Source organism: Penicillium cosmopolitanum, assembly GCF_028827165.1.
Source record: "Penicillium cosmopolitanum strain IBT 29677 chromosome Unknown utg000003l:1.0-3747932.0:1.0-3751027.0, whole genome shotgun sequence".
Lineage (NCBI taxonomy): Eukaryota > Fungi > Ascomycota > Eurotiomycetes > Eurotiales > Aspergillaceae > Penicillium > Penicillium cosmopolitanum.
Window position 1 is genome coordinate 582,453 of NW_026622673.1, and position 18,191 is coordinate 600,643.

At 45.7% G+C, this 18,191-nt stretch overlaps 4 protein-coding genes across 4 annotated transcripts; 2 read left to right on the forward strand and 2 right to left on the reverse strand.

The window, feature by feature from the left end:
- Positions 1–2,772: 2,772 nt before the first annotated feature.
- On the reverse strand, positions 2,773–3,138 carry N7509_000367 (uncharacterized protein; the record flags this gene model as incomplete). Its single annotated transcript, XM_056625014.1, has 1 exon — positions 2,773–3,138. One exon carries the CDS (start codon positions 3,136–3,138, stop codon positions 2,773–2,775), a length of 366 nt encoding a protein of 121 aa, XP_056493596.1.
- Positions 3,139–4,188: 1,050 nt separating this feature from the next.
- N7509_000368 (uncharacterized protein) lies at positions 4,189–5,711 on the forward strand (the record flags this gene model as incomplete). The annotated part of the gene is made up of 2 exons (XM_056625015.1): positions 4,189–5,343; positions 5,394–5,711. The coding sequence occupies 2 exons, from the start codon at positions 4,189–4,191 to the stop codon at positions 5,709–5,711; spliced, it is 1,473 nt and encodes a 490-aa protein (XP_056493597.1).
- Positions 5,712–15,845: 10,134 nt separating this feature from the next.
- On the reverse strand, positions 15,846–16,364 carry N7509_000369 (uncharacterized protein; the record flags this gene model as incomplete). Its single annotated transcript, XM_056625016.1, has 1 exon — positions 15,846–16,364. The coding sequence occupies one exon, from the start codon at positions 16,362–16,364 to the stop codon at positions 15,846–15,848; it is 519 nt and encodes a 172-aa protein (XP_056493598.1).
- Positions 16,365–16,596: 232 nt separating this feature from the next.
- On the forward strand, positions 16,597–17,352 carry N7509_000370 (uncharacterized protein; the record flags this gene model as incomplete). The annotated part of the gene is made up of 3 exons (XM_056625017.1): positions 16,597–16,728; positions 16,772–17,257; positions 17,305–17,352. The coding sequence occupies 3 exons, from the start codon at positions 16,597–16,599 to the stop codon at positions 17,350–17,352; spliced, it is 666 nt and encodes a 221-aa protein (XP_056493599.1).
- Between the last annotated feature and the right edge of the window lie 839 nt (positions 17,353–18,191).

Below are 18,191 nucleotides of genomic sequence, written 5' to 3' on the forward strand. Positions count from 1 at the left end.
CGTACAGTGAGGTATAGGAAATGCGGAGGAGGTGCCTATCCACCACCGGGGCCGCCTGTTGATACATCACCTCGCTTACCTGCTTGCATACGCACAGAGGATCCCCTCAAAAGGAGGAGCTGGATCTTCTTAGGAAGACCAGCGATTAGTCTGAATGTCATCATACCCATATCAGGCATATCTCACATTCTTCACTCGTATCCTTATCGTATCAGGACGCCCTCCGGGGATTGACCTAACAATGTAACGGGTAAATTACAACTATCGTCTTAAGCTAACAGCAATACCGCGCGAAATCTTTGAAAACATTATCGTATCAATGTATTGAAGTAATAACCTCTACAACAATAACTGTCGGATTGTCGGATATCGGTATCGACTAGTACTCATGAGGGCCAATTGAACCATTCAGCGATTGATTGATTGTCTGAATCTATCTGCAGGCCACTGCTCAGAAGGCCATATTTCAGGGGTTGTTTAGCGTGTTACAGGGCTGCTACTCCGAGAATACTCCGATTACTATACGAAACAGGCAGGAGATCGGGTATGCGCTGAATCATCCAGCTGCTGGCAGTAACGTATTCTCCACTTCAATGGACAATAACCAATCTTCCTATAGATCGGGAAGAAAAATTTCAAGGCTCTTTACAGCTCGATTATCGCCTGCATGCCCGCCCATTCTAAGTTGCTTCGCGACATCAAAAGTTTTGCAGAAGCTCTTATACAGTACATTACCACTGGACTTTTTTTTGCAGGTCAGAGGTTCACTGGTTCCCATCCACCTACAGTCGCCTCGGTCTTTCAATTTTACCTTTTACAGAGCTGGGTATTTTCCTCCCTGATCTAACTCTGCAAAATTGTAAAGATCCACCCCCTTCTCCTCTTTTAAATCTCTCCCAGTATCATCCGTTCGCCTCGGGAAATCAACCAAAGAGTATCATCATATTCGCCTTCTCATCGTCCAAAGATGAAGCCGAAACCATGGGTATTCAAGTACGCCATTCCACGATCATATCGCAATATAATTGCATATCTGGTCGAGCTGATAATGACCAATGTTGAATCCTATGGGCTCACGGACCTGCTCTTGAGTAGACTCACGGCCACCGAAGTCTCTCTGGTCGCGCACTTGCTTGGAATTTGGGGCCCTTTTCAACCGGGACAAGTATTTGAGCCCGCTGCGCAACGTCGACCCCACGATGCAATTCTTTGATCTGCTAATTCAAGACCGTCACCGTATCCTTATTTTCGGCCACGGCGCTTGGAATTTAACGGAAAGAATTCAATGCCCTGCAGGCTATTACTTGAAGAGATTTCACATGGCAATGATCCACCGGTGCCTCGAATCTGGATTGTATGCATCCCACCGGATGCTCACAGTCACGCACCTGCCTTAGCATCGATGTCATACAGAGAGGCGCACAAGATGTTTCAGGCAAAGGTTATGATTCAACCCAAGGGCCGTGATTTGCAAAAAGTACGGCCACCAGGTATAGACACCGTAGAGATGTGGCTCAGTGGAATGGGAGTATATCGAATGGTGCTCGAGCCTTCATTTGATGAATGGGGGAAAAAAATGATGTGTTCGATCGGTGGCATTTGCTTCCCAATTGACTGGGACGATATTTATGAGAATGCAAACAGCAGTTCCTTTCTTCCTTACATCGAGCCGACACAGGATCCACATACTGTTAAGCATTCGGATGTGTGAAGAACGATGAAGAGAAAGACGGACACATTTGCGCAAAACGGGAAAGTGGTACTATGGAAAAAAAAATTATTGTCTGCCCCCGGGCTACCATTTCAATGGGAGTGTTCTTCTAGAAAACAGCGAGGCTATGGACGAGATCGAGTGTGCTTTTGTGTTTTGAGCGGCGAGTTGGAACATCGGCGGGAGGAGATTTTAGGAGAAGCTTATGTGACAATTCTAGTCTTCAATGTTAGTTCATCGAGGGCAGCACAGAAAGCATCGAGATATGCGAGGGAAACACATAATTGTGCTACGCCTTTTGTGTCAAAATTAAATCCATAATGGTAGAGGAATCCAGCCATCCTCGCAGCGCGAAAGCAAATACAAAACAGCGTCCGTCCTTTCCCACCTATCAGAACGAGGACTCGGCAGTATGACATTGTTCATGCCTATATGTCCTTCCTCAAGCTCTTAGGAACAGCCAGGCTGTCTCATGGGCTAAGGCCTCACCATAATCGCTGTCTCGATTCAGACTAGGAAAAAGGGGACATGAAATAAGGGATAATGACATCCCCGATGCTCGCTGCTGCGATCACAACCATTGTGGTGATTTGTTACCCATCGTAAGACAGGTATACGACAGAGCGGGATTGGTTCATAAAGCAGAGCCAAGCCCAGATCCCGAGCCGCCTTTCATCAATGAGCTCTTCGGCTCATGTTGTCCCCGTTCCGCCTCTTACATCAATCCAATAATATCCAGAACATAAATCCGGTCGGCCAATAAGACAGGCGTCAGGGAAATTCAACTGTAAAAGTTCTCCATTGCTTGAACGAGGTCCTTTTCGATGCATCCGATGAGTTTTCTGGCCATGTCCGGAAATTTAGGCAATCGGTGGTCCGGGCGTTCGCAAAGAGGGAACTCCAGCAAAGAATCATGAGATGGAGTAGTCTGCTGTCTCTGCTTCTGTATAGTGCTAGATCTCGGGATGGTTTTCTATAGAAACTCGAAGAGACGACAAAGACTCTCCGCATCAAGACTCTCGCTAATGCATAGGACAAAATTCGATGGCAGCGCACTTCATTCAAAGCAGACTATCGCTGTCTTGAACCATACGGTGCACAGCAGCGTGGCGGATGCCGGCGATTGAATGGCGCAGGTTCTGAACAGTGGTGATATTTTCACGATGTTTCTCAGACGAGATCTTCGATCGATTTCTAGCTAAGAGTTTGAAGAACTTATGCAGCTCCAGTGCCTCGGGGCATGTCCAACCAACGGCCAAAGACTGTGGTAGAAGCCATTTTTGAACAAATTGGAAAGCGGATGTCGATCTCTTGCTCCCGAGCATTATTATTCCTCGGTCTCGGCAATCGGGGCGGTGAATGTTCGCGTTCGTCGCGGTCGTCGCGGTCGGGCGGTTCAGGGTTCGCGTCGCGGTCCGTCCCGCCATCATTCAAAATCGATTCCGACCACTAACCGATATAGGGCCGCTTGAAATCAGAGTATTTCCCGCGTCTTCTCTTCCCGTACACTCCAGATCGATTCGAAAAATACGAGTAGATCAATCGAACTTACATATAAAGCAGCATCAAATCTTTGCTTGGTTCATGCCGCAGCCCCACAACAGATAGATCAGTATTATGATCGGGCACACCAGCAGCTGAGCCATGTAGGCGCTCCGAGAATGGGAAAGAGCGGCTTACGGTCCCAGTTCGCGATTCAAAATACCGGCTGCAGGGAATGAACTCAAATCCAGCCACTATAACGTACACCTAGCATCACCAAACAGACATGACTATCTAAGCGTCGGTCGCACCTTATATATCAGTTTCCACAATTTTAGTTATTCTTATGCGTTCCAGTGTTGCGCAAGCCAGCACGACTTCAGGGCTGCTTACCATTACTCGAGCTTGGGCTAGACCCCAAGCTCTTAGACTCTGAAGCCGAGTTGCTTTGAAATCCCTGAACAAACTTTCACCCCGCTTTTAGAGGGCCGTGAATCTGTCTCGACTGTAGTCGGCTTGTACCCATGGGTTCGTCATTTTCTCACCCCGCAATACGGCGTATTTGAGGGTTTTCGAAATTTGTAAGTCAAATATCCCATGGGCATGAACGCCTGCTCTATAATAATCAGATTTTACTGACAACAAAACATCTGGGTGTCCGTTTAGCATGGTTTTGTTGGCTAATACTTAAGCACTGATATTGTACCATACGCCGCAGGAGAACTCATTTGATAGACCCGGCATTGGCAGTTGTTTTCTCTTCCTCCATTCACATTTACCTCTACCTCGTTCGGTTCTGAATTTTTCTCCCCCACCCTCTACTCTCGCTATATGAGGTTCGTCTACAGTCTGATCAGACGTGTTGGCCCCTGAAGTCTCTGGATTTTGTGCTACACAAACGCAATTGACCAGCGCGGAGGATTCTTCGACGTTGAAAACTAACCCCCAGTGTTCTATATTGTCTCAACAGATCATTGCCATTAAGCAGACCCGGGATGTCGCAAACTCTTCCGGGACGGTCTGCGTCTCCCGATCTTACCCAGTCGTATCAATCCCTCTTCCAGATCGGCAATGAGTTCCCAAACCCCGTGGTACCCTATTATCCCTGGTGGGAAGATGAAGCTACTACAGTTCTCTGGGCATTCAAAGACCTCGAAATCCGTCGAGTTATTCGCTACGGGCTATTTCGTGATGAAAATTTACCACGAAGTTCCCTCTTATGCCGCAATATCAACGCAATTGATGCTATTTTTACGGCGCTGACTGGACCGCGTGAACATCAGCTGCTTGACTGTCTCTCCCATATGCAACGAGTGGAGGAAATATTGCGTCGATCTGGACCTCCATCATTTCAGCCGGTCCCTTGGTCTTGGATACCTCAAGCTCCAGTGGATGCGCTCGACCCGCAGTCTATCTCTCAGGCTATTGAGGCCGAGAGCCATTTCCAGCTCAGTAGGGTCGCTTTTGAAGACATCGTGCGAGCCTCGCTGGGATACACGGCGACTTCTGTCGAGTGGTTCCTCATGCAACACACAGCCTTGTATATGCACCTATTAGACTTTCTTCGGATGTTTCCTAGTGGTATTTCTACCTACTTGGAAGTAGAAAAGGTGCAGTTTGCTGGGACTGATAGCAAAATCCATTTACTAATATGGCCTCAGCATCTACGGGGAAAGAGCCCCTTCGCCCACCGAGCGATAGCACAATGTTTATACGCATTACAAGCCAATTTTGCTCCAGATCTGTCTGAGAAACCCATGCGTAGTTTTGAATTTGTTGCCGGCCCGATCCAGCGCTTCTTTCAAGACCGACCGGCGAGTCTTACCGACATGCTCAAGATCTGCAATCTGTTTGCTGTTAGGTTCCGCCGCCAGTACATCAACACCTCAAAGGTGCCTTGGGACAGAAAGCTCGATGTTTCGTATGCCTTCTTTGAAGATTGTCTCGGATCATCTTCGCCACCTGACTTGGCTCGCACCCTCACTGCTCTCGACAAGAGTAACTTCGCCCATCTGACCCGATCAAGTATCATCGCACATGATCGGATTACAAAGGGTCTCTTAGCCAAATGGGAAGATCTAGCCATGTCAGTATGGGAATGCTGTTCCGCAATCCCAGATTTGACCCCATACCTTCGAGAATGCGCACAGGTGAGTCGCTTCTCAACAACAGTGCGAGAACTTAGCCCTATATCTGACAGGGGAATACGACCCTGCAGAACCTCTTACAGCGACGAAATTACCACTCTTCAACGGCAATACTGCATGGTCTCCACAAACATAGTATATCGACTACACAGCTCCGCGATCTCAAGAGTACAGCTGGCGAAATGGTCGTTCTAGTCCCTCTTGTTCCACCAGACATGATATTTCTCTACGATGCGACACAAAACTATGCCGCATACCTTCAATACTACGGAGATTACCCGGGAATCCCATTCTTACTCCCGCATCTTCGCGAAGCACAGCAAAAAGGAGAACTGGCTCTTCAACCTGTCTTGAACTTTCTGCGGGCATAAAAGATCGGGTCTACCTGGTCCAAGTATTTAGGAATTATCTCAACTCAATTTGTCTCGGCCAAATTACCTATGTCTTCTCCTCACATTCTCCATTCTCTTGCCAGTTTCAAAAAGCTCCCAGTCTTTCGGTCGTTATTGTTTCCTATGTCTGTGCGCTACCTCCGATCCCATTTCCTCGATTTGCATCTGGTGCTAGTAGATTGGCGATCTAGAAAACTCGACTAGAGCGATATGATAGATTAGTTCATTTCATCGCATGATTTCAGGGCCATTTTATATCAAAGAGTAGCTATCGAAAATAAAAAGCGTTCGATGTTCTTGGACCAAGAGTGACAAGAGAGTGCTTGAAATCGAATCTTCCGCTGGCGAAAGACTGTGTATTCATACCATCGTAAATGGCCATTTTACTTGAATCAAGGCAATGATCATTGCGAAATTCGAGGCCCCAAGTACAAGATGCTTTTCAATTATAAAACATTCCACAATTCATCATAAATTCATCATTGCTTTTACGCAGCTCTGACAGGCAACGCATTTTTTCTTGGTAGTTCAGCATGTAACTTCTTTTCTCACTGTTGGTTTCTTTTAAATACTTGTGAGGATTCCACGGAAGAGAACTGATGACGCACACTAACATTTAACACCATGGGAACGTATGTTGTTGCGACAGGTGAGGCGGCAGATGGTCATATCATTTCATTCCACTCACAAATGATGAGCCCGTTACTCTATTCAAAGACCACCTCATCAAAAATTGGCAAACATCATGCTATGTTGTAACCCTAGCTCCCTACTACCTAAACCGCAGGATTCTTCTCTGTCTACCTCGTGTATCAAAGGACACTTACCACACCTACACAACATCATTCAGGAAAAAGTTGTGGTGCAGCTCAGGACTGATTGACACGGCGCCCTTCTCACAATAAAGTCGCTTTTATAAGTTAGTGGGCGAGTTCGAAGATCGATTACATTTCCGTAGAACACTTGTTTGCCATCAGCCTCGGCTTTGCGTTAGGCAATATCCACATCGATCCGCTGGGAACTAAGTGAACAATGAAGGTGGGTACAGTACTACAAGTAAATATCAGCCGATTAGTGATCCACTGTACTACAAAATTCCAGTAGAAATGATTGGCCTAATTTGGCTTTCAGCTCGTGGAAGCCAAAGCCTACCATTACACCTAAAATCATTGCATGGTCTGTCAGCAATATCCACAACGAATTCCCAGGAACTAAGTGAATATGTGTGAAAGTCTCACATATCCGTTGATGAGGAGTGCGTTTTCTAAGCGAATAATCAATATGAAAGAAAGCTATAGTCGACTCCAGATACAAGACGTAGCGCGAGGAAGCAAAAGAGAGATGGCTTCCTCGCGTTCAGGGGAACCCAGATAAGCTATGTGGGTCCGTGTCCTCCACTTAGCGTGTATGCTTCATGTATATCCCTGACACATCCACATCAATAACTAAGTGAACACGGGGAAGGTGGGTACAACAAAATGTGAGCCAATCAGATTCATGCACAGGCATTCCATAGGACAATTTGTTGAAATCTGGTATGGGTGACTATTGAGAGAATGAACAAGAAAGATCGACCAATCGTTGCCATGAATGTCCCACAAGGGCCACAATTTCCCGGTATAAATTATTAGTCTAAGTTGGTGTCAGGAATATACGTGAGGCTTCTACGCTAAACGGAGGATGTGGACCGACACGGCGCATCTGGGTTCCTCTGTACTCGAGGAAGCTATCTTACTTTGCTTCATCGCGCTGGGTCTATCTAAAGTCGACTGTAGCTTTCTTCGATATTAATTAACCATCCTAAAGAGACGCTTCTCATCAGCTGATACATGAGAATCTCTCAACCTAACATAGTGGACCCGGGAAGGTGGATACCAGTTACTATGTACAAGCAAAGAAAGAGTCAGTTAATTTCATGTATGTATGATGCTCATGTGCACAATCCCCAGTAAAATAATTGATCAATCTTGGGCGTAGAAGCCTGTGGATCGCGAACCACCATGCTGTTATTGAATACTACAAATAAAATCATGCCTGACAAGTAATTTTGAGCCAATCGAAGCCACCAGTGGCCCACATCCCGAATATAGTCCCGGCAGATATGATTGGTCTAATGACTCGTTAAAATATAGACATCTGAGATGACAAAAACTGAAAGAAATCAATCCTGTATGGGCTCCAAATAGGCACAGAATCAGCTAAGACATCCATTTGTTGATCATGCATAGTCGCTCTCTTGCAAAGAAAGAAAGTTCAGACGTTTAGGCGGAATCATAAGAGTGGTCCGAATTCTACCAGAATAGTCTCGCTAGTTAGGGGAAATTTTTAACATTGGGTCATCTCAAGGGGGGTTCAGTTTGAACCAATGAAGAAGCAGAGACCTCGGCGGCACAGTAGACCAATGTGGCCCACAAAACCGGCAGCAACGAACAGTGGGAGGCTAAGCGATGGCGGGTGAGTAGTATCTTTGTTACGGAGCAAGCAGGGAGGAGAAATTTGCGTACGAGGCATGCGTGAGGAAGCAAAAGAAAGTATCATCACTTGCTAGAAGCGTATGGACTAGTATTTATTCGGAGAGCATGAAATTCAACAGAGCCAAATTGAGATAAATAATCGATTAACTAGAAGATAAATATGCGCCCATGGGCAGATTGAGATACCCTGTCTATACTCGGTTTTCAATACACGGGATGAACCAATTTACCATACATACAAAGCACAAAGATATGTGGATTCCTGTCTGGCCAATCGTTTGCTAGTGGTAATTTACTACAGCATACGGTAAGCTTGGGTTTGAGCAAGATGTCAGTATGAGGAATTAATGTACTGGCTAGTACTGAACATATCCGATAGAATCAGATTATTGATTGATTGTTAAGATCGGTTGAACGATCTCCGGGTCTCTATATTCGAACTATGGCGTGTTATGACACCATACTAGGAGCAAATTGGGTGAACGATGAATAAGCCGGTCCCGAAGGGTCTTAGTTGTATTCGACCACTTCTTCAGTTCGTCACAAGATGTCAGAATGAGGAACTAATGTACTAGCTAGTACTGAATAGTACATACTCCGAGTCTACACCTAAACACAACACGAATATATGGGGAACTAGGCGAGTGATAAAAATCCGACCCCAAAAGCGTCATAGTAGTATTGGACACTCTTTCCACTCGACATGGGGTGTAATTACTTTAGGATTCGTTTATCACCCAAGCGAACTGTCCACATCTACGTATACGTAAGACCTCACGGGGGTAAAGGGGAGCATAGAAAATCTCAAAATCTTATCTATTTCTTGGTTTGCAGAGCTCCATGAATGGCCGAAGGGTTTCTAGAACATGGTAAAGCTGTGAGCAACAAGGCAAACGAATTAATTTGCATAAAGTCGCTATGTAGTCAAGATAATACATACCGTTGCTGGTATGTTCTGGGAAACACAAATTTAGAAGCATCAGACTTTATAGAAGTAAATGGATGAATGGAATTATAGCAAGTACAGTCCAGAGCTGTATTATCTGACACAGTACCTGCAAGACTTCTGAGAATGCCCTCGGGCACCATGTCTGTGAGGCTTGGAATGCTAGTTCTTCTGGGACCTGGAAGACGCACTCTCGATGGAAAAATCTTGGCTTAGGCCGGAAGTACACTCAGTACCGTCAGGCATCGGCTGTTTAGGTGTCCAGATACCTCCAGCACAGCGCTGCCAAAAAGTGCCTCCTATGCAGTTCCAAATCTCTTCTTCAAGACATGATCCGGCAAGCGTACTGGAGCTGGGGGCGGAGACAGAAATAGGGCAATTGGGGCCGTGGACCGTAGGATTTCCCGCGGAAACGACGGAATTGGGGGTGATCGGGCCGGTTTTGGTAGAGCTTGCAAATTCAGTGGTGTAATTCGCCAAATTCGAGATGAGCGACCCGCTTGCTAAGGACTCTACAGTACTCCCAGTCCCAGTAGAAGACTTGAGATATGTAGCTGTGGTGGAAGACTTGGTGGAAGTGAAAGCTTTAGCCGAAAGAACAGAGTCCCCAGTAGTACTATAACCTCCTTTTCCCCAGGTAGCCGAACCAATGTAACAAACGTCGTCATCAAGTCCAATCAGGTTTTTTTCAAGCCCAAGATACTTAATTGTATTGCCGGGATTAAGGAAACGAATATCGTACGACTCCTTAGTCAAGCAGCCGTTGATGTTGGCAATGAATAGGGGAGGGAAGTCCTCCGGTGAGCGTTTTTCAATTTCAGCAGCCCAGGATCTCTTTGAAGAAGAGGTGCTTTCGGTGATCGTTATAGGGGCAGCTCATGTACATTTCGCGGTTACCGAGACGGTTGAACGTGGTCCAGGCAATTGTATACTCGCCCGCTTTGAAGCTGTCAGGGATGGTGAAGTTGGGTGAGAAAGGAGTGACCATTGTTGGACTGTTGCTCATGTTGACGTCGCTCTCGGTCTCATCCATACACCCTCAATTGACTTGATGAAGCTCCATTTATTGTCTTTGCTAGGTGCACGATCCGGCGTAATACTGATTTGGCAAGAGCCGCCACCATGGGTAATACCACCATGGAATATCATGGACTGGCTCTCACCCTTCATCATATAGTTCTCCTTGACCACAGTATAATTGCCCTTTATCTTGCACGGGAAGTTGCTTCCAGATGCATCTAGAGGAGAATTATTTTATGGGTCTGAGTTGTAGGGGACGGGGTCGACCATGACTAGGTGAGCTTCCACAAGGGAACCTCCTAGCATTGCAGCTACCGCAGTAGCCGATTTGAAGAACATCGTTCAAGCGGCTTCAAATTTGGCTGAAGTTCTTTCTCAAAACAACTTTACTCTGACCATCTCGGAGGAATCAAAATTTATATAAATAGTTTGAAAATCAAAAATCAAAAGGATTTGTAGGAGGAATAGCAGTGTACGTTAGAAGTACAAATTCATAGCAAGAAATGTATGATGGATCAAAGTTTCGAAGTCCCAGTCTCGAGACCTCAAAAAGCGATGGGGAAAGAAACAAAATCGGGTAACAAGATACCGTTCTTTCTCGAGGTGGAGCTTGATTAAAAGAGGAAATGTTTGTTTGTGTCAAAAAAAAAAGTCTTGAGTCGCTTGAAAAGGACGGATGAGGGTTTTTGTAGTACTTACAGGAATCTTGGAGTGTTTTCACAGAAAAAACAGCAAATCTTTGAAAAGTGGATGTGAAGGGCGTAAAGAGACAGCAACTAGCCTTAGCCTGTAACTTAGTGCCTGCGAGGGATACCATAAATGCGGGTGCTCCAAAAGGGCGCTCAAATTCGGAAAATTATTAATGCGCCAGATGATCACGTTACAGTACTTTCCAGCACCTGGTCCATCCGAAGCCGGCCACGTTTTTTTGCTCATGGACCCACTATGATCCTACCCTTCGACAAATACCAACGAGGTACAGATCCCCTGTAGCCTCGTATTTTCAGTTGTCTGATAAATCTTCCATCTCTTCCTCCCTGAGCATTTCACTTACATGCTCTTGACCTGAAAGTTGCATAACCAGTGGGGCTCTGGGCACCAAATGAGTCAACTTGGTTACCCTCTGAAGCTCGGTAACAGCCTATCTGCTTGACTTCTCTTCAGTTATCGAAGATTTTTGCTATGGTTCGAAGAGGCCGCCGAAAAAGTATGGGACTTGAGATTCGCCCCGAGCGAACGAGACGACCTACGGGCGATGAAAACGGTAATTTTGTACCTTTTGAAGGCTGCGAATAAGACCCTAATTGCGAAATAGGATTCCAAGCTGCATCAAGAGACGAGTCAAATTTTCAAGGCCAGTCCCATGATAGCGGTTGCAACTTAGCCCAAAGGTCAAATCGTTGCTCAAGTGACGGCAAACATTTGCTTCTCAGTGGAACAAGAAGAAAATCGCGGATTGTCAAGTTCGCGATACCTTCACCTATGTCTCAGTCAAAGATGTCTTCGAGCAATACACCTGATGCTAGCATACAATCGTCGAGGGAGTTCACTGGGTCAATGATATCATTCTCATCTCAGGACGCCTTTGGTGGGCAGCTACCTAAGCGGAATAGGACGGCTTCAGAGACTTGCCGGACCACCCGGCAAGCAGTACGAAGGATTACAGAGGCTTCGAACACAACTGAATTCTTAGCTGACCTACACGAACGGAGTTTCCACAATTCTCAGCGACCGCAAATTGGAACTTTATTTTATCCAATAAATTCGGGCACATCAAACGATCTGTCAAAGAAAAACCAGACTACTAATGAGACGGAATACAGTAACTCTTGTGCAGGGGATGTGGGAGGGGATCCGGAAGGCAAACTTTCAGGAGAATCGCGGCCTACAACGCATTTTCTTCGCCCTCCATCGGGGCACAAGTTGACCGAAGCAAATTCTAAACTCCGGAAATCCGAGTCCTCGCCTCTGAGAAAACTGGCTTTGGAAAACCGGCATCGAGAAAACAATGCTCAGCTCAGTGGTGTCCATTGCTTGTCTGGCTTTGATAATAGTGGTGAGAAAGACTCTTATCTTGGAGCCAAGTGCGCCCCAGCCGATTCTCTAACCATGGATTTAGCGATTACCATATATCAGAATCCAGGATCAGGCAGCCTCAGTCGTGAAGCCTGGAAAATTCATGATCAAAAAGGAGGCTCTTACGGAAGCAATAATCGAAATTTTGATCGATTCGCCACATCTAAGATGCCGCTTAATGGTGAACTGCGGCAGGACTCCTACACGTGTGGTCGTGAATCCCAAACTTGGGCAAACTTTGTCAAAAAAGTCAAGCTTAGCAAAAACTCCAGTGATTAAATTCAATTAACCGAATCAAAGGGAGATAGAACACTTTGTTTATTTTGTACCCTATAGACCTATAGAAAGTTGCTCTGCTGCGCGAAAAGGAGAAACCACGCGCGTCAACATCAAATTATGCGCAAATTCGCATAAATTGGTTAACGTAATTCATCGGCGGTCTGCCACTCTAACAACATTATGTAGCGGTGAATGAGGGTATTTCAACTACTTTCGTTAATCAGTTGATAAATGACGATTTTTGCACGAATTGACCCTGTGCCTAATCTACCCGCATCAAATCCACCTTGGCGGAGATCTTCTCCTCAGCAAAACTTGCTGAATAGACAAACTGCCTTGCGCATGCGATAAGGACTCGTAAAACTCAATTGGTCTATTTAATTACCAAGCCGGCTCAAGCTCCTCTTTGACAGGTAGGCTGCCTTCATCTTTTGCCTAATATACACGAGATTCGACACTGCCAATATATATGATCAGCCAGCGGAAGTGACGCACAGAGACACTGATCAAATGGTAGAAAAAATTGCGAATCCCGTTGACCAAGCGTCTGAACAGCTTCTCTATATCAAGATTTGGTCACTTGAATGAGATAGGTGGAATCAATTAGACTGTCTCCTCGTACAGTATGCCGGTCAAATAATTCGCGCGTGGAATGCGTCGCATGAGAATACTTATTCAAGGGCTATGAACTCTACTATTATTGTGCAGCCACAGCCGGTCGCCGATATGCCATTTTTCTAATATTTGCGCACGAAAAGAGCCAGCTCATGGCTAATGGAAGACTTGGCGGGAGAGGCAGCCGATTTCAACGGCTTCCCGAGAAGTATATGCGGTAGGGGGAAGATGTGGAAAGAAGCGAGCATGCTGGCCCAACTCCAGGCCGGCATGGCTAGATTCAATGGTTTCTCCACCGAAGCAACTTCGTAGAGACGGATCGATGTGCATGTAGAAAAGCAAGAGAGATCGTGGAGAACTTCCTCTTTCGATACCAGAAGTGTACCACACACCGGAGTGACATATCTTTTTCTTGGGCACAAAATCGCCGTCAGATGACGAATATTGACGCTCAATCTAGAAGCAGTGCGAGCCTCAACACGGTTTGCAATCGCCACGGGCCGACTCGACGCCGCCTAGCCATGTCGACCAACACAGATGAACCACTCCCCTCAAATAGCCCCAACCTATCTCCTCGTGCCATAATGGGAAGATGCGCCTCAACTGCTGAAAAAAGGATGTTGAGCACTTGAAGAGGCGCTGTCAAGCCAGCCAACTAACAACCACTAATCCACGAAAATCCATCACAACGTTGGTAGCTGTCATGACATATACGAAAAGCAAGTATTTATGAGCTCTGGGCAGACACGGCATATACTAGGGACATGTACTTATTGATTTATCAGTGCTACTTGCCCTTTCGGCTGCACCGCCTGGTGTTAATAAATTGTGTGTGTGTGTGTGTGTGTAGACACTGCTGGGCTATATTTAGAAATAAAAGGCTATGATGTGTTTGAAGGTGCGTTTCAATGATTCGAGTTTATCTTCAAATACTTGCGGACATATTTGAACAGAACTGATTTTGTCTAGCGATGGTAGCCTGACCACTCTTATTTCCGAGGAATTAGGAATTAGGGTGCACGATTTCATTATTCTACCAATCCATACACTGTAGAGGTTTGTCCATAATTTAGTCCATTTTTAGCACACATTAGCAATCAATCTATCAAAGAGGGTATCGCGATAATCCGAATGACGGATTCATAAAGGAAAAACTCAAATCAGACACACTGAAGCTTTCGTTATACCAAAGGTTACTGTTATTCTTCATAATGACTTCATCTTTTACAGGAGGCTAGAAAACACTTCGCTCCAGGGTATGGCGTCGACTAACGATATTCTCCGACGCAATAAGGCTTTGCGGTTTCCAAAGCAGCTGGACTGGTGATGCATTCAATTGGAGGGTCGTGAGTGTGCTTGTAAACGAGCTGTAAATTTTCGAATATCGGACGAAAGGAGAGATTTCGGTAGAGCTTCAGTTGCATCTCGTCAAGGTGGAGATCTGGGTCATCTAGGCTCGTGAAAATCCAACAAGGATTTCCAACAAAGTCAAGACCTCTTTGACGACTCCATTCTGGCCTGGGCTTCCAGTTGGGATAAAAGATCTTCTTGTCAAGAGATGATTGAGGCGTGCATAGTGGTACGTGATTGAGTTCCAACTTTTTGGTACGGGGCTTTCTACGAAATCTTGTAAAGACGTTCAAAACCTTTCCCATGATATCGGTCTGGTAGTTGGAAGAAAGCTCCCACGAAAGCAGTATAAATTTGTCTGCAAAAATCACGGTGCTGTCATCCGAAGATAGTGCCCTTTTGAAGACGAAATGTAGGAGCTTGCGTAACTTATTTAAGCCTTCCCGGCCAGGACTAGAAAAACACGGGCCCTATCAAATTGCAATTGGATTGTGGTTCAATTTATTGCGTGCTCAAATAGCGCAAGACAGCATATTTATGATTATCCTCGCTTATTTTTGGGTTAGTATAAATAAGAAAAAGGCAAGGATAAAATTGAGATTCCATGCCTTATGAAAATTGAAGCAGTCTGCTAACTTTGCGACTATACTCAGCTTCACGGATTTTTGCAATTCATACAGCATTTTTGTAGTGTTGTTGAGAATTTATCAAGGCTAAAGGGAAATTATGGCTCTGATTGGCTAATACCTCTTTGCAGCGGTACCCTAATTCACATATCCACTTAGCTCCCGGGAATTTGATGAGGGTATTGCTTACGGACTATCCAATTATGTTAGGCGTATGTACCCGCAAAAATCACCGCAGGAACCACATCAAACACCTCCGTCCGCCCCACATAATGACTGAATTCTTCAATTTTTGGCTAAGTCCTTTATCCTCAGTAGGTATCACCTTTCTATAGCGGTTAATAGAGAATATTAGTAGTAAAAAGTAGACAAAAAGAATAAAAAATAGTTTCAAGGGAGTATGCTATCAAAACAACTTCTAAATTTTCACCACGGGATAAACTGAAAAAAAAGACTGGCGAGCTGATGGTATAGTACTGTGATCAAAATATACATTTCTCACACTACACACTACATTAACGGCTACTCCGACCAGAATCAACCACCAAGAAGAGCCTGGAATTTACTCAATCTAGGGGTACCTGTAGTTTTCAATGCGGGAATTTCTATAGAAAGTAAATTTCATTAAATTTAATTAAATTTCGTGAGGATTGTTGCTCCATTGGAACAATCAGTCGTGTATTGCCCAAAACAGTGTTTAATAACAAGGAAGAATTAAGTTGAGTCATCATCTTATCCATCCGAAAAAGGAAATCCTTGGCAAAATTATGCAATCGCGGTTCTTACATATTAGAACCGCAGAACCTCCGGTTCTGGTGCGCGGTTCCAGACCTTGGAACCGGAACCGCACCATTTCGAGGTCTACATGGACCTCTTTCCGCGATTCTTCCAGTTCCTTGCGATATAACGCTGCTTCGGCCGCGATGGCCTCTACGTTCTTGTATGCTTCTGACATGCGTTTGCATTCCTCCCCAAGTTCGGCGTTTGCAATCCGAAGCTCGGTGTTCGCTCGTAGGATCGGTTTAAGGTAATGCAGAATCTGCTGCGCTAGGCCCTTGGTTGCCCCTGGAAGTGATCCGACTTCATTGTCTCCTTCTGCAGCAATTCCCTGTGTGGTTGTGGCCACTGGACCCTGGCGAACAAGGCCCGACCTCGTGGTGGGTAGAACGGGTGCTGCGTCGGGAACGGGAGGGTCAGACGCGTCGCTGGACGCGTTCCCTCCGCGCTCGCTACGCTTCACCGGCATGTTGCCACACAAGGGGGCTAGGGATTGATTAATAGGGTTGGATATACTTACCTCTTCCTTTATTCCTTTTAGGGATTGTCTCAACCGCGATCGAGACTATCTGTCCGCCCTTTATGTATGCCACCTTGGCCCACAGCTGTTCCGATAACAACCTGTATTACATAATCCAAGGGGTTGCTCTTGGATAGTTAGTCCAGCAAGCTTCCCTCGCAACGCAGGTCACACGGCGACCATGGACACGCATAATGTCCCCACGTTGGACCTTGGACTTTCAGATGTGGTCATCGGAAGGGAGCTGAGTCGCTCCGAACCTTCTTCATTATACGAAGCGCAGCTGTTCGGAAAGCCGTGCATTATGAAACTTGTAAGGACTATTGTTGATACCTAGGATGATGCTGACAGATCAGTTTCACGACAATGGAGACCCAGGCTATACCAGAAAAGGTCGGGACTTGAATCGCTTTCGCTGCGAGCTGAAGGCCTATCAGAATTTCCACGAATTCGGCGTGTGCAACCGCGGCTTTGTTCCCGCATTTTACGGCTACATCGATCGGCTTGACCCCTCTGCTTTCGACCCACCACTTCATAACTTCAGCAGAGACAAACACAAACCACGCGCCATTTTCCTCGAATACCTGTCGGAATCAGAAAGGCTGAACTGTCTGAATTACTCACAAGACCTCATTTGTCACGCGGTTCAAGGTCTAAAAGAGATTCATAATGCTTTTGTCCACCATCGTGATATCTACCCCAAGCATATGCTTGTTGTGCCTGGCGGAAGGATAGTATGGGTTGACTTCGATGTTGCGACAACTTTCGGCGATATGGGTCCTCTCGAGAACGCCTACTGCGAATATGAAACCGAACTCGCGGAGAGCTTTGGGAAACTTTTGGTTTGTTCGGTTTTCTTGCCTTGAATATCATTTACTGAGCGTATTAGGCCGAGGACCAGAGGCGAGAGCTTCCCCCGAACACCAAGTATTATTGATTAATGAGGCTTAAGGATCGAAGCCAAAATTGTGACAGGGATCGTATCATGCGCGCATGCTCACAAGACGACCTTTGCTGCATCTCGCACGTCACAGGGCTGGGGAAGTTAGACAGCCACACGTTTGTTCCCCTACCAACCACTGCAAACCGGGATTATAATCCGGCGCTTCCTTCCACATCGCCGTTGGAAGCAATGAAGCCTTGATCAAGATCCCCTCATATGCCGATCAAGCCTCATATGAGCCTCACGTCTTTGAAACTGAATACTGGATGGAGCTGGGATCTGCCATATATGACGGTTCGTGCTGTATACAACGCTTCGGGGGATAATTTTTAATTTCGGGTTGTACAACGGAACGACATTATCCATCGCAAACGAGGATTTGAGTTCTGGCCAGATACCAAGACACCATGGAAATTCGTGCAATAAGATATTTGAAAGTGAAGCATCTATTGGGCCTTCAAACTCACGAGCTATAAATGGAACTGTAGCCAATTTCAGTTGAAGAGCCTCCATGTCTGCAACGCTGTTGGTCATCCAAGTAGTCCAGAGTTATCGGTAGTGGTTTATTCCCATCGTTGCGTTTGCGTGGACTTGGGACTCTCTCTACCACCCTCTCCTGGGAAGGTGCGAGTAGGACATTGACTGTCTTTTTTTTAGTTTTAGTTTTATTTTCTAAATCTTCAATCGCAGAGAGCACCAGCTTCTTTCGAATGTATAGGAATGAGACTACCATTATATGCCATGACGTAGTAAATCCCTTGTGGAATTGTGATGATGCCTAAAATAGGGGAAATGATGCGACGGCAACAAACAATAACGATGCCTGCATTTGG